Source organism: Caenorhabditis briggsae (assembly GCF_000004555.2).
Source record: "Caenorhabditis briggsae complete genome, chrI, whole genome shotgun sequence".
NCBI lineage: Eukaryota > Metazoa > Nematoda > Chromadorea > Rhabditida > Rhabditidae > Caenorhabditis > Caenorhabditis briggsae.
In genome coordinates this window covers 6020368-6032006 of record NC_013489.2, presented here as the reverse complement: position 1 = coordinate 6032006, position 11639 = coordinate 6020368, and the positions used below count along the sequence as shown (strand labels likewise).

General features: G+C 40.7%; 3 protein-coding genes across 3 annotated transcripts in view; 2 read left to right on the top strand and 1 right to left on the bottom strand.

The window, feature by feature from the left end:
• Position 1: 1 nt before the first annotated feature.
• CBG08225 lies at positions 2–4865 on the top strand (the record flags this gene model as incomplete). Its single annotated transcript, XM_045235978.1, has 12 exons — positions 2–142; positions 1339–1587; positions 1626–1778; positions 1825–2254; positions 2299–2329; positions 2375–2458; positions 2509–2673; positions 2723–3176; positions 3224–3376; positions 3736–3774; positions 4331–4541; positions 4588–4865. 12 exons carry the CDS (start codon positions 2–4, stop codon positions 4863–4865), a joined length of 2388 nt encoding a protein of 795 aa, XP_045093716.1.
• Positions 4866–5227: 362 nt separating this feature from the next.
• On the bottom strand, positions 5228–9161 carry Cbr-apr-1 (the record flags this gene model as incomplete). The annotated part of the gene is made up of 7 exons (XM_002639854.1): positions 5228–5302; positions 5456–5722; positions 5767–7293; positions 7342–7929; positions 7978–8704; positions 8757–8911; positions 8985–9161. 7 exons carry the CDS (start codon positions 9159–9161, stop codon positions 5228–5230), a joined length of 3516 nt encoding a protein of 1171 aa, XP_002639900.1.
• Positions 9162–9629: 468 nt separating this feature from the next.
• The window catches only part of CBG08223, a gene marked incomplete at both ends in the record, with an annotated part of 2321 nt that continues 311 nt past the window's right edge, over positions 9630–11639 (top strand). The window contains 4 exons of the mRNA XM_045235971.1: positions 9630–9795; positions 10366–10459; positions 10544–10641; positions 10688–10917. Of these exons, the coding sequence (XP_045093715.1) occupies positions 9630–9795; positions 10366–10459; positions 10544–10641; positions 10688–10917 (588 nt within the window). The remainder of the gene's footprint in view (positions 9796–10365; positions 10460–10543; positions 10642–10687; positions 10918–11639) is intronic.

Below are 11639 nucleotides of genomic sequence, written 5' to 3'. Positions count from 1 at the left end.
CATGGCTCCCAAGGAGATGACTACAACTACCACCACCACGACTACAGGTTTATCGAAAATGTCTGGAGTTGATCTTTCGGCATCAGGAATCGATCCTTCGAACTCAACAGGCAGTTCTAATGGGTCCAACATTCAGGTGAGCGTTATTCACACTTGAAAAATCGCCCAAAACGGGACCTGTCATAGTTTCATTTAGGAAACTGACAGGGCCCGTTTTCAAATATGGGCTATTCACCTTTCAGACAAGGCTCCTCAAGTTTCAAGGAAAAAAATTCCCGGGAAAAATGAGCGGAGTCAAGGGGGCGGGGCCTAACTTTGCGCACGGTTTTTCCGTAACTACAAATGTGCAAAAAACTCAATCAGGGCTCAAATTTAGGTCCCGCCCTCCGACTCGGGCCACTTTTCCCGGTGAACATTTTCTCCGGATATTTTTTCTGTGGGTGATGCCTAATTTCAGTTTTAATTTTTTTTTTCTCTGACTCGAACTATCGGCTGAATTCAAATATAGCCCCCACCCCAATTCAAGTATAGCCCCCCAAAATGAACCACAGTAGAGCCCCCACCTCCAACAATCTAGACACTTGCAGCAGTTCAAAAAAAGCCCCCCCCCCCCAATTCAAATATAGACCCCCACTTTTAAATGGTCCATTTCAATTCAAAAAAAGCCCCCCATCCATTCAATTATAGACCCCCACTTTTGCGTAGTTTGTGGTGTGTGAAGGGTACCGTAGCCGTCATGATGCAAATTTTGAGCTGTTTTAAAAAAATTTTCTTTGATTTTTTCGGACTTTGTGTCATTTTTCACGATTTTTCCTTGTTTCTTGGGAACTTTTTCTGAAAAATAGTTTTCAGCTATGTATAGCTTATCAGAACTTCCAACATTAAAACATTCTAAAATTCAGGCTTAGGTCAAAAAATGGTGGGGACCTATTTTTGAATTGGTGGGGGTCTAAAATTGAATGGGTGTGGGGCTATTTTTGAATTGGTGGGTGGTCATATTTGAATAAAGTGGGGGGCTCAGATAAAGTTCTCTTTTTTTGGGGGGGGGGGGGGCTAATTTTGAATAGGTGGGGCTTTAATTGAAGAAGGCAGGGAGGGGTGGGGCCATATTTTAAGAATACCAGGTTCTTCAAGTATAGGCCCCCACTTTGTACTGGTGGGGGGTCATACTTTAATCAACCAATTCAACTTCAGCCCCCCACACCTCAATAGAGCCCCCACCCATTTTTGTACTGATTTGTACTGGGCTCTACTATAGTTGTTTATAAGGTGGGGGTCCTATTGAGGGGGGGGGGCTATATTTGAATTATACGGAACTTTCAATAAATTTAATTCTAGGATATCATTGATTCTTCCGGACTTCCTCCATCAGGTAGCATTGGATCATCCACAATGGAACGTGTATCCAAAATGGATGCGCCACCTGAGGAGCAACCACCAAATGTTGTTGATCAGAAAAAAGGCAAGAAAAAAAAGAAAGAGGTACCACCAGAGTTAGTCAAAAATGGTCAACGTACAACCATGGTGAAGCATTTGAGAAATCCGTGGGCGCATGGGGAATTTTTAATGAAAGACGAGACGAATAATGTGAGATAATGTGATAAATGACAGACATACATTATCAGAAGTATATTCTTCGCTTGGAGCCGGTCAAAAAGAAGAGACTACAATTCTGGCAAGAAATGTTATTGGATATGGAGCATCTGTTCAAGGGACCGAAAACGATTCGAACTGTTCGATGCCTTGACTACGGACAAATGAAATCTCTTGAATGCAATGTAAGGTGTCATTTTCTGATTTGTATTTCTGAGAACTTTTTTCCAGTACCTTCTCACATCACCGTATTCTCTGCAAATCTACGAAGTTCTGAAAGTCGTCGGAAACTTCAGTGAGGATTGTGCTTACAACGTTGGTCTTCAATGTTTAGATGTGGGATTTCAAAGTTATCTCAAATCTGAAATTCTGATTTTCCAGGCTATCCAATACCTTCACCGAAACATCAAGTCATCGGCTTTCAACATTGGATATGGAAATGAGGAAACAAAAGTTATGCTCACAGACTTTCGTCGCCCAAGATCTCATTTTGTACCTGGGGCCAGACCCAGAAAAGTCAGAGCTGCTCGTAAACAAGTTGCCTACGGTGGATCATGTCGATTTGCAAGTATTTCTGCAATGATAGATCAAGATGAAGGAAGAAAAGATGATTTGGAGTCTTGGATCTACCTGTTTTACGATTTGTTGGATCCGGTCAATGGTTTGAGTTGGAGAAAAATTCCAAGAAGTGCCATGATGTTGAAGGAAAAGGAAAAGTTTCGAGAACACTCATTACGTATGTTTATTTCCTTTGTTCAGTACTGTATCATATTTTTTGCAGCCAGCACTTACAAAAACCGACTGAGTTTAAAAAACTCGTTGACATGGTGCATTCTCTGGAATATGATAGTACTCCTGATTACGAGTAAATTTTCTTTTTTTTATAAACAGATTTTGGAATTCAAAACATTCCAGCGCACTTAAGGTAATCGTTGAAAGTGTGGGAAAAGCCAAAAAACTTGATTTGAGTAAATGCGACTGGGTCGGAAAGTTAACAAGTGAAGAAATTATTCAAAATGCTCTTGATCAATCAAAGCTAAAGTCTATTGGACATAAGTTTTCGGGAGATGATGATTTTGAGTTAGCAATATTAATTTCCTCTACAAAAATATGAAAAGTTCAATTTCAGAAACAAAAATCTTGCTCTTCCAATCATGAATTTAGGCGACGTGCTGAAAAGTGAAAAATCCACTTGGACAGTTGTGAAACGTTTGGGAAGTGGAGGTTTTGGTGCAGTGTACGAAGTATTCGAAATGAAAGATAGCAAAAAAAAGTACGCGATGAAAACTGAAGCAACTATCGGACCAATCGAGCATCTCCGTCTCAAAGTTGAATATCAGGTGATGGAAGCGATCACAAAAGCTAAAAATAACGGGAAAAAGAAGCCCTCGTTGGGATCCAGAAGGACTGCTTTCTATAGTCATTTTGTGGATCTTGTGGACCGCGGACAGAGTATTCAGCTGAGGTGCAAGTTCATTGTGATGAGTCTGGTTGGTCCATCGTTGGAAGATATTCGAAAGAAATATTCGATCAAACTTCATGAGGGAATTACTCCCTACCAAATCGCTATGCAAACTTTGGATGTAAAACTTTGTTTTTTTTTTAATATTCATGTTATTCAATTTTCTAGGCTATTGAGGATTTGCACAGTCTGGGATATATTCATCGAGACATGAAACCTGCCAACTTTGCTGTTGGCTTCGGTCCGACGGAACCAACAGTCTTCATGTTGGATTTTGGGATCGCGCGAAGTTTCCTGGACCCGAAAACCAAAAAGCACAAGGTAACAGTTATGAACCATTTTCAGAGCAACAGGAACCTTTTCCGAAAGTATTGATGTTTACAAGTAAATAGATTACTGTATTTCCTCTAATAGAAGCCTACGCAAACCGTCAAATTTGATCCTATGTATTTCATTTTTGTGAAAGACATAAAAAAAGCCTAACGAAATTTTTATTATAATGCCACCAATACTTCATCAGTTGACATTTTTTTTTAATATCTTTTTTGGGAAATGAGATACATGGGCGCAAAGATGACGGTTTGGGTTGGCTTTTATTAGAGGAAATAACGTAGTAATAAATAGGAAAACTGAAAAGTCATAAGATTATTAAAAATATCGACACTTTGGAACAATTACAGGTAGAAGGGGACTGCCGAAAAAACGGACCATCCACCTGGGCGGTGACTGTGGAAGAAGAACAGTTGAATCGCGAGCTGCTGAAGGTCCGCCTACGCACCGCTTCGACTGTCCTTCCGTGGTTTTTCAGCAACTGAGCCTCAAATTCAAATTTTTGTAGAAATGCTTCTAATAATGCATTTTTTATTACAAAAACCATCTAGGACTTTTAAGAGTGGACGTATAGGAGGTCTTCTTACAGTACCTCCAGTTTTGTGTGTTTTCGGAGTGAACGATTAGAAACTCAAAAAAATTAACTGTTCCTGTTGATTCTTATGTTTTCTTACTACAATTTTTCTTTCCCTCTGTATACAGATGAATTTTTGTTTTCTGGATGACTTTCAACCTTAACTTTCAAGTCAGTTTCCAGGGGCTCTGATGGTCTGTCGACAGTCCGTCTCTTCAGCTGTCAGTTAGCTGTTTTTCAGCAGCGCCCTTTTACCTGTGATATTTTCTTTCGTCTTGAAGTGGTGGAAACATTTTTAAATTAGAGGAGCGGAAGTTCAGACATTTTTCAATTCCTTAAAGCGCTGCTTTTGAGACAATTCTTTCTTGCAGCTACCTCGAACAAAAGTCAGATTTTTCGGAACTGCTTGGTATGCATCAAGAGATGGCATGAAAGGTAAAGATCAGGGAAGGAAAGACGATATCGAATGTTGGTATTACACGCTTCGAAACATTTTTGATCCAGAAGATGGAATACCATGGAAAGAATACAGAAAAGACGCCAAAAAGATGCTTGCAGCGAAGCAGAGGATATTCGATACAAGTGGGTGACGGTCATTTTTCAATTTTTTGAATCATTAATTTTGCAGAACATTTAACAAATGAAAAATTTCATTTCTTCGAAGGTTTCAATCTGATTCTTGTTCACATCGATGAAATGTACTTCTCCGCGTGTCCAGACTATGAACACATTCGATCTGTGATTCGAGCTGTTCTTGAACGGAAAGGTCTTCAATTTGAAGATTTGTACAAAGACGGAGTATGGGTTGGAAAGCTGAATGCAAACAGATTGAAGGCAGTCAGCAACAACATTGAAAACTTCTCAGGCCTTGGATCAGATGAACCGGACAGTGCGGCTGTATACTGATATAACTCTCTGTGTTAATATTCAGATTATTTATTATTAACATCACTAAAGAACAGTTTGGAGCCAGGTGTCAGAAAAAAAAATGAAACTCGTACGATTTTAAATACATATAACAACAAGCTGAGGTAAAACATATACTCAATTGATCCATTTGTAAAGCACACAATCACATACACAAAAAACAGTAATTAGAAAACTTGAGAAGGTGTGGAATATGCTAAAAATATGATTATGGAGACCTAAGTTCGTTAGAAAACGTTTTGAATATGAGAATCGAGTAGACCTATTAGAATACGACTACGAACTGGGACAGCTAGAGATGACGGGGATGGAGAACACATAGGATGGGAGAGAGAGGAGCTTTAGACTATCGTGACCAGCATTTGTTTTGGATTCGGAGTGACGTTCTTTTCGTTGATTTCGCCATTGCTCCGTTCCTGGAAATATATGACATGATGTGCAATTTTGTAATTAATAATTCAGTAAACATTGTATAAGAGAGCCTCCTGCAGCAGGACTACAGCATGCTGTAGCACTTCAGCAACAACAAATAGCTCCGTTTACCTAGTAGTTTTTCTAAAATTACATACCGTGAATGGAGGCTTCTGATAGTTATACGGAGATACGATTGCCGACTTTGGGGGAGTTCCATTCACTGAAGGACTTCCTTGACTATGTTTCAGTGCGTTCATATAGATCCTTTCTTGCTCAGCTTCGACAATTGGAGCATTCACATAAATTGTGTCATCTCTTGTCTGATTCTCAATCAAATCCTCCTCATGATATTGCTTTCCTTTCAAAAGGCTTGGCTTTGGTGGTAGTCGTGGTCGACTTGCTTCAATTACTGGCTTCCGAACCTAAAAAATAGAATAAATGAATAATCAGTGAATTAAAAAATTACCCTATCAACAAGAGAGCCATTGGTTTTTGGAACTGGCAACCTCGTCTTTCCGTTTATTGAGACTTTTTTAGCTCTTCTCACTCCTGGAAGTGATGAAACAGATCCAATTGGTGTGGAAGTAGCTAATGCTCCTGAATCTCGAGATCCGGCTGTTGTCTCAGCTTTTTGTAAAGAAGAACCACTCCCACTAGAAATCATAGAGCAATCGATTGTAAGTTGCGGGTCGATTCCTTCATCAAACTGAGTAGCATTTGAATCCTCATAATCCTCCTCATAATTATCATCAAAATGATCATCCGTGTAATCGTAGTCCTCGTCATCTACGCAATCCATAGGAAGTGATGCATCAACAACGTCGTCTTTGTCTATCCTCATTGTATGTGCTGCCGATGAGGAAGTATTATGTTCTTCCTGATATCCGTTTAATCCAAAACTGTCCTCACTGCTCGCCTGGCTCTCCAACGATTCCATTCTATGCAACTGCTGTTGTTGTGGTGATGAGCCTCTTCCGACGTTCATGCCTTGATCGCTGGGCTCATGCGATGCGATGATTGCGTCGCGGCGATCGGCTTCCTCGTTTTTTGAATGACTAGAACGATCAGGTTCGGGATCCAAATATTGTTGCCCTCCTGATGCAAGCCTGGGAGAAATGACACGACTTCTCGGCATTTCCGACATAATTGACTCCATCAGCAAACGATCAGAATCAGTTGTCATTTCATGATGCTTCGGTCGTTGAGTTTGTTTCAAAATTGGAGAAGTGTCCGGATGAGACCAAGCAGGCGAAGAAGTGGTTTTTTGGGACGGCGAGAAAAATCCGTTTAGACGAGGTGACACTTTCAGTTTCGGCGTTGATGAAGACGTTGGCATCTCTTCTTGAATCGATCTTGTTAACAGATCATCATCAGACTTTTGCTCAGCGCCAGTAATAATTGCATAATCTCCCTCTTCTTCCACTTCCAATGACGGTCCTGGTAGAATATCATCAGGACTCTCCAGATCTTCTGAAGTTTTCCTTGCAGCATTGTTAGTCACGTTTAGAGTAGCGTATGTTGGGGTAATCAGATTATCAATCGGTACAGTTGTTCCATCACTTCGTGTCATCGTATTCGCAGATCCGCTACTGTAATGGGTAGTGTTCTGAGTAGATGGATGGTTCGGTGGTGTCGTCATCTGATTATCTTCTGGGTGCACTGGTAGATTGAACACCTGGGCGCACATAGTCGGAGATGCGGGAATGTCGCTGAATGAAACTGGGGACAGCGCTCGAGAACTGTTAGCAGCGGTGTCCAACGTGGAATTCCATCCTCCTGTCGTCATCACACTTCCAGGATTCATTGAACCGAGGCTCCTTTCACTGTTGCTACGAGTGCCCATAACAGTTGATGTTGGAATATCCAGGTCATCGTCAACCGGCAGCACTGGCTCCACATTCTGATTTCTTTGTATCTGCTGTTGATAATGTTGTTGTTGTTGCTGCTGTTGCTGTTGATTCAAATATCTCATCTGCTGATCGTCAGTTTGGATCTGGGACTATATAATATATGATTATATGAACATATAATCTCAACGCACCATCATTTGCTGTTGTTGCATTTGGAAAATCATCTGCTGCTGCTGCTGCTGCTGCTGCTGATGTGGATCCATCTGTTGATTAAAAGACTGTGCCATCATGAATCCGTTTCGTTGAACAGCAAAATGACGTGGCAAACTGCTGGATCGTTGATCTGGAGCCGGAACTTGCATATGTTGCTGTTGAGAAGGATGAATATACTTTCCAGGAGATGCTCTGGTTGCTCGCAACGACAAAAGTCTCGGAGACGCAGTTCCGTGATATCCATGATGGGAAGTCTGCATCTGTAGTTGTGGTTCCGAAAGCATTCCACTAGCTCCTCCAACAGAATGAGACATATCTCCATATCTGTGACTGCACGGCTGATTGAGAGTATTCAAAACTTCCTTGACCGCTTTTCGAATATCTTCTCGATTCGAGTTTCGGAGAACATTGAGTTGCTGGACTGCAGCAGCATCCTGTCGAATCAATTGTTGCATGTGTGGATCCTTAGCAATTAGATGAGCAATAGCACCGAGAGTATTAGTGACGCAAGTGAACGAAGAGCTCTTTAAGAGAGTCAGCATCCTGGTGATGAGAAGGCTTCGGAGCTGGAACTATGAAGAATTTAGTAAAACATCTAAATAATGAACACTTACCTCAAGGTGACTAGAATTGGTAGCCAGATACTGAGATACATATTTCAAAATTCCAGAGGCTGAATCGACCAAAGTAGTGAATCTGGCATCCGGTGAAAGAATGTTTGCTAGCACTTTTAAACAATTCGGTGTTTCACAAATCGTCCGCTTGTTTTCTACAGAGTGTCCAGCTAAATTCCAGAGAGCTGAAAGTATTGCTGTCACATCGAAGCGGTGCGTATGAGCATAAACGGCAGCTAAGGACAGAGCATGGACCGTTGGCTGGAGAGCTTCACTCATTCCCGAGTCAGCGTTCCACGATAAGTTCCGAATCAGGCCAGCGTATACTTGAGTGATGTTAGGCGATTCTATGATAATTCTGACCACACATCGGATGAATCCATCATATGAGCAAAGCCTCCGTTTGGATAAAATCTGTCCATAAGTCAGATTGGTTAACGCATTGGCAATAAGTTTTCGTATATTCCTGTGCTCTACCGCATTCGTCTCCGGAATTCCAAATGCATGAACTTCCAGAATCAAAACTTCGGCAAGAGCTTCCACAAGTCCAAGAACAGTGGCAACTTTTCGATATTCTTCTCCAAAGGACTCTTTCACAATTGTGTGCAACGCAGCATTCAATCGATGATAATATGAATCTGGAGGTGTGATTGGTTTCCTTCGAAGATAGTATACTTGTTCACGAATACAATTTGATGCTGGTAGTGCTTTTTTCAGACGTCTTCTTCTGTAAAATTATAGATTGAAAAGATTGGAAATTCTAGACGATCAGATTAAACCTGTGGAAGTCTGGCTCGGTGGTAATTAATGAAAAAATGTTCTCATGAAGTTCTCGAAGCTTATTGTCATCTTCATCGGCGGTAACAACATCACGCTTGTGTTCGAAGTGGAGGGAGGACAGAAGAGTCGTTATACGTTCGTCGACTTCCATATTCTGAAAATTTGAGCTTACAGATTAAGAAAATGAATGATTATCAATGATTCTTAAGTTTTTTTCTCTTATTTACCATGTCTTTTCGAAATCCTTCATAAGGCTCCTCATCGTCTTCTGCGTCGCTGACGTCATGCCTTACACTCGGTCTTTTGGAAGATCCCGCTTTTAGCTGTGAGTAAATTCCACTGCTACCCGGATTAGAAGAACTGTGTATCGTCGTTTCGTTCTCATCACTACTACTAGAGCTCATCTGAAAACAATTCCCGTAATTCGAGTTGTCACTTTTGTTCAAATCTTAACGTAACGGAGATATAAACAGGTGTTTACAATGTGGCGCTTTCATCAGTTTTTGCTGTCTTCAAGGCCAAAAAACAAAAAAAATTACTATGCGGTTCGCGGTTCGAAAGTACTCGAAGGCCACATCCTATCCGTTTTCTTCCCCAAACTGAACCCTTTTCTAGAATACAGAAGAAAAAAAAGAAGAAGAAGTCAATCGGTTCGACCTTCAATATACCACACGGCGCCAATGTAAATAAGATATGAGATGGGGAGTGTATAACTATGCGGTTCCAAAAACCGGCGCAGCGCCACAAGAAAATGGTTTGGAAGGAAGACGGAACGAGCGAAGGAGGGGTTTGAACGGGGAGTAGAGGAAGAGACAAGAGGTGATGTTGCGAACGAAAAGACAACCGAATAGTTCATTGTGTAAATGCCCCTCATGGCAACCTTCCCAACAAATAGAAGCTCTTCTAGTCCATCTAGTTCTAAAACTTCCTTGCTGACATCTCAGATAGATGAAGCTGAGCTGGAGCAGAAACTGTTTCATGTCTATACCTCGGAGGTGAAGATGTGCGATGACAATGGGCAGAGTACGCAACATATAGGTGAGTCTTTTATGATGGTTCCATCTAGTAAAAGATACAAAACGGATAGTCCGTCTATTTAAAGTTTCATAAAATGAAAATAAGACAATCGATGATTCTAATCCGAAAAAAGATTTCCTATTGATTCACATAAAAAAACTAAAAAAACCGAATATCAGTCAATAGGCTAATTCAAATTTCGCGGCTAAAAAGAGAAGGGACAGGAAAGGATATAGAGATATTGTGAAAAATGGGGAGGGTGTTGAGTACCCCCTACTGTTTTCACCTCTAGGCAATAACCAATTTGGGTGCCCCAAAAGAAGACGATTGCGCGACGACGACGACCACGTCGATGGCGTAGTAGAGTCCACTTGTCAAGGATATTTGTGTTGACAGCAAACAGTGTGTGTGTGCCTGTGCTTACTGTGGTCCCAGTCATCACACAAAACTGCTTGATGTGAGAGAATAAAGGATTGAAAGGGGAAGGAAAGGTGGCAATTAACGAGGTGTGAAAATTAGATTGACAGGTTTCTATTCACAAGTTGACTGATTTTTTTTTTCGAATCCGAAGATCTTTTTATTTGCTCACAGGGGATGAATGGATGAGGCGTGAAATTCGAAAAATTTGTGCTTTCGACGTTTCTGATCGATGGATCAAGATGTTCCGAAGGAAGCATGGAATTCGGTATGAACTTTCTTCTTCGTCATCTTCGACATCGTGACCTAGTTTTCTGTGTTAGATCTCCCTTCCCTAATTATGGTTTTTTAGATACTTCAGTGGTCGCCGCCACGCCGACAAAACGAACAACTTGAGACCATTGGCGGCATTGGATACTACAAAGGTGAAAACGTCGAACTATTTAAAGGGTTTGTTAATTGAATTAGAAAATGATTGATATCTATGTTTTAACAGAGAGACGAGTTTTGCGAACCAGTCGAAAAGAATATGTTGAGGTTGATCTACGTGTACATGAGGAGATCATCAGAAGACAGGCTAGAGGAGAACGTCTAACGAATCCGTGGATAAGGGAATACGCACAAAACGTCGCCAATGAGTTGCATTCAGAGACAGTGGATGTCGAAAAGTTTTTCGATGCCAACTGGTTGTACAGATTCAAAAGGCGCTACTGCGTTGAGCTGAAGGTAGTTAAAAATACAAATATTCTGTGGAATACAAATCTCGAATTCTAGCCGAGAAATCTTGAAGATACAGTCGGAAACCTGTCACCACCAATATTATTCAAAGAAGTGGAAGAGGAAGAAGATAAGTTCAAGATTAACGAAGATGTGATGGCTCCGATGGATTCATCGGCTTCCACAGAATCACATCTACTACACATGATGCAGATTCGTCAATATTTGAACCTGATAAATGGTGAAAGTCTAGTCTTGATGGAACCGGAGCCGACGGCAAATTAGAAAACGAGAAGAAGAGTGGGAAAGGAGCTCCTATGAGTGTGATGAAACCTAACAATGACTCATTTCCTTTTTTGTTTTTTTTTAAATTTTGAGATCGAAGCGTATACTATTACAAGCGGTACTTAAAAGAATGAAGCGTTCAATAACTTTTATAATTACCGTAAAACCTCTAATAGAACGACTCCTGGCTTGTACTCTTACCCCCTTTATATTGCGGGGCCCTGTAAGTATTTCATTGGATGAAGCCGTGCGGATTCAGAATTGAAATCTTTAAAATCGTATCATATAATTCTCATAATTTAAACCAGAAACTACACTTTCGTAGTTGATAGTCATGACCGCAATGAAACTTGTGGCTCATTGAAAATACAAAGCATTTTAAGTTTTTGGTTTTTGTCCACATTCGTAGTAAATTCTTCAATAACTAGCTTTAAAACTTTTCAAAA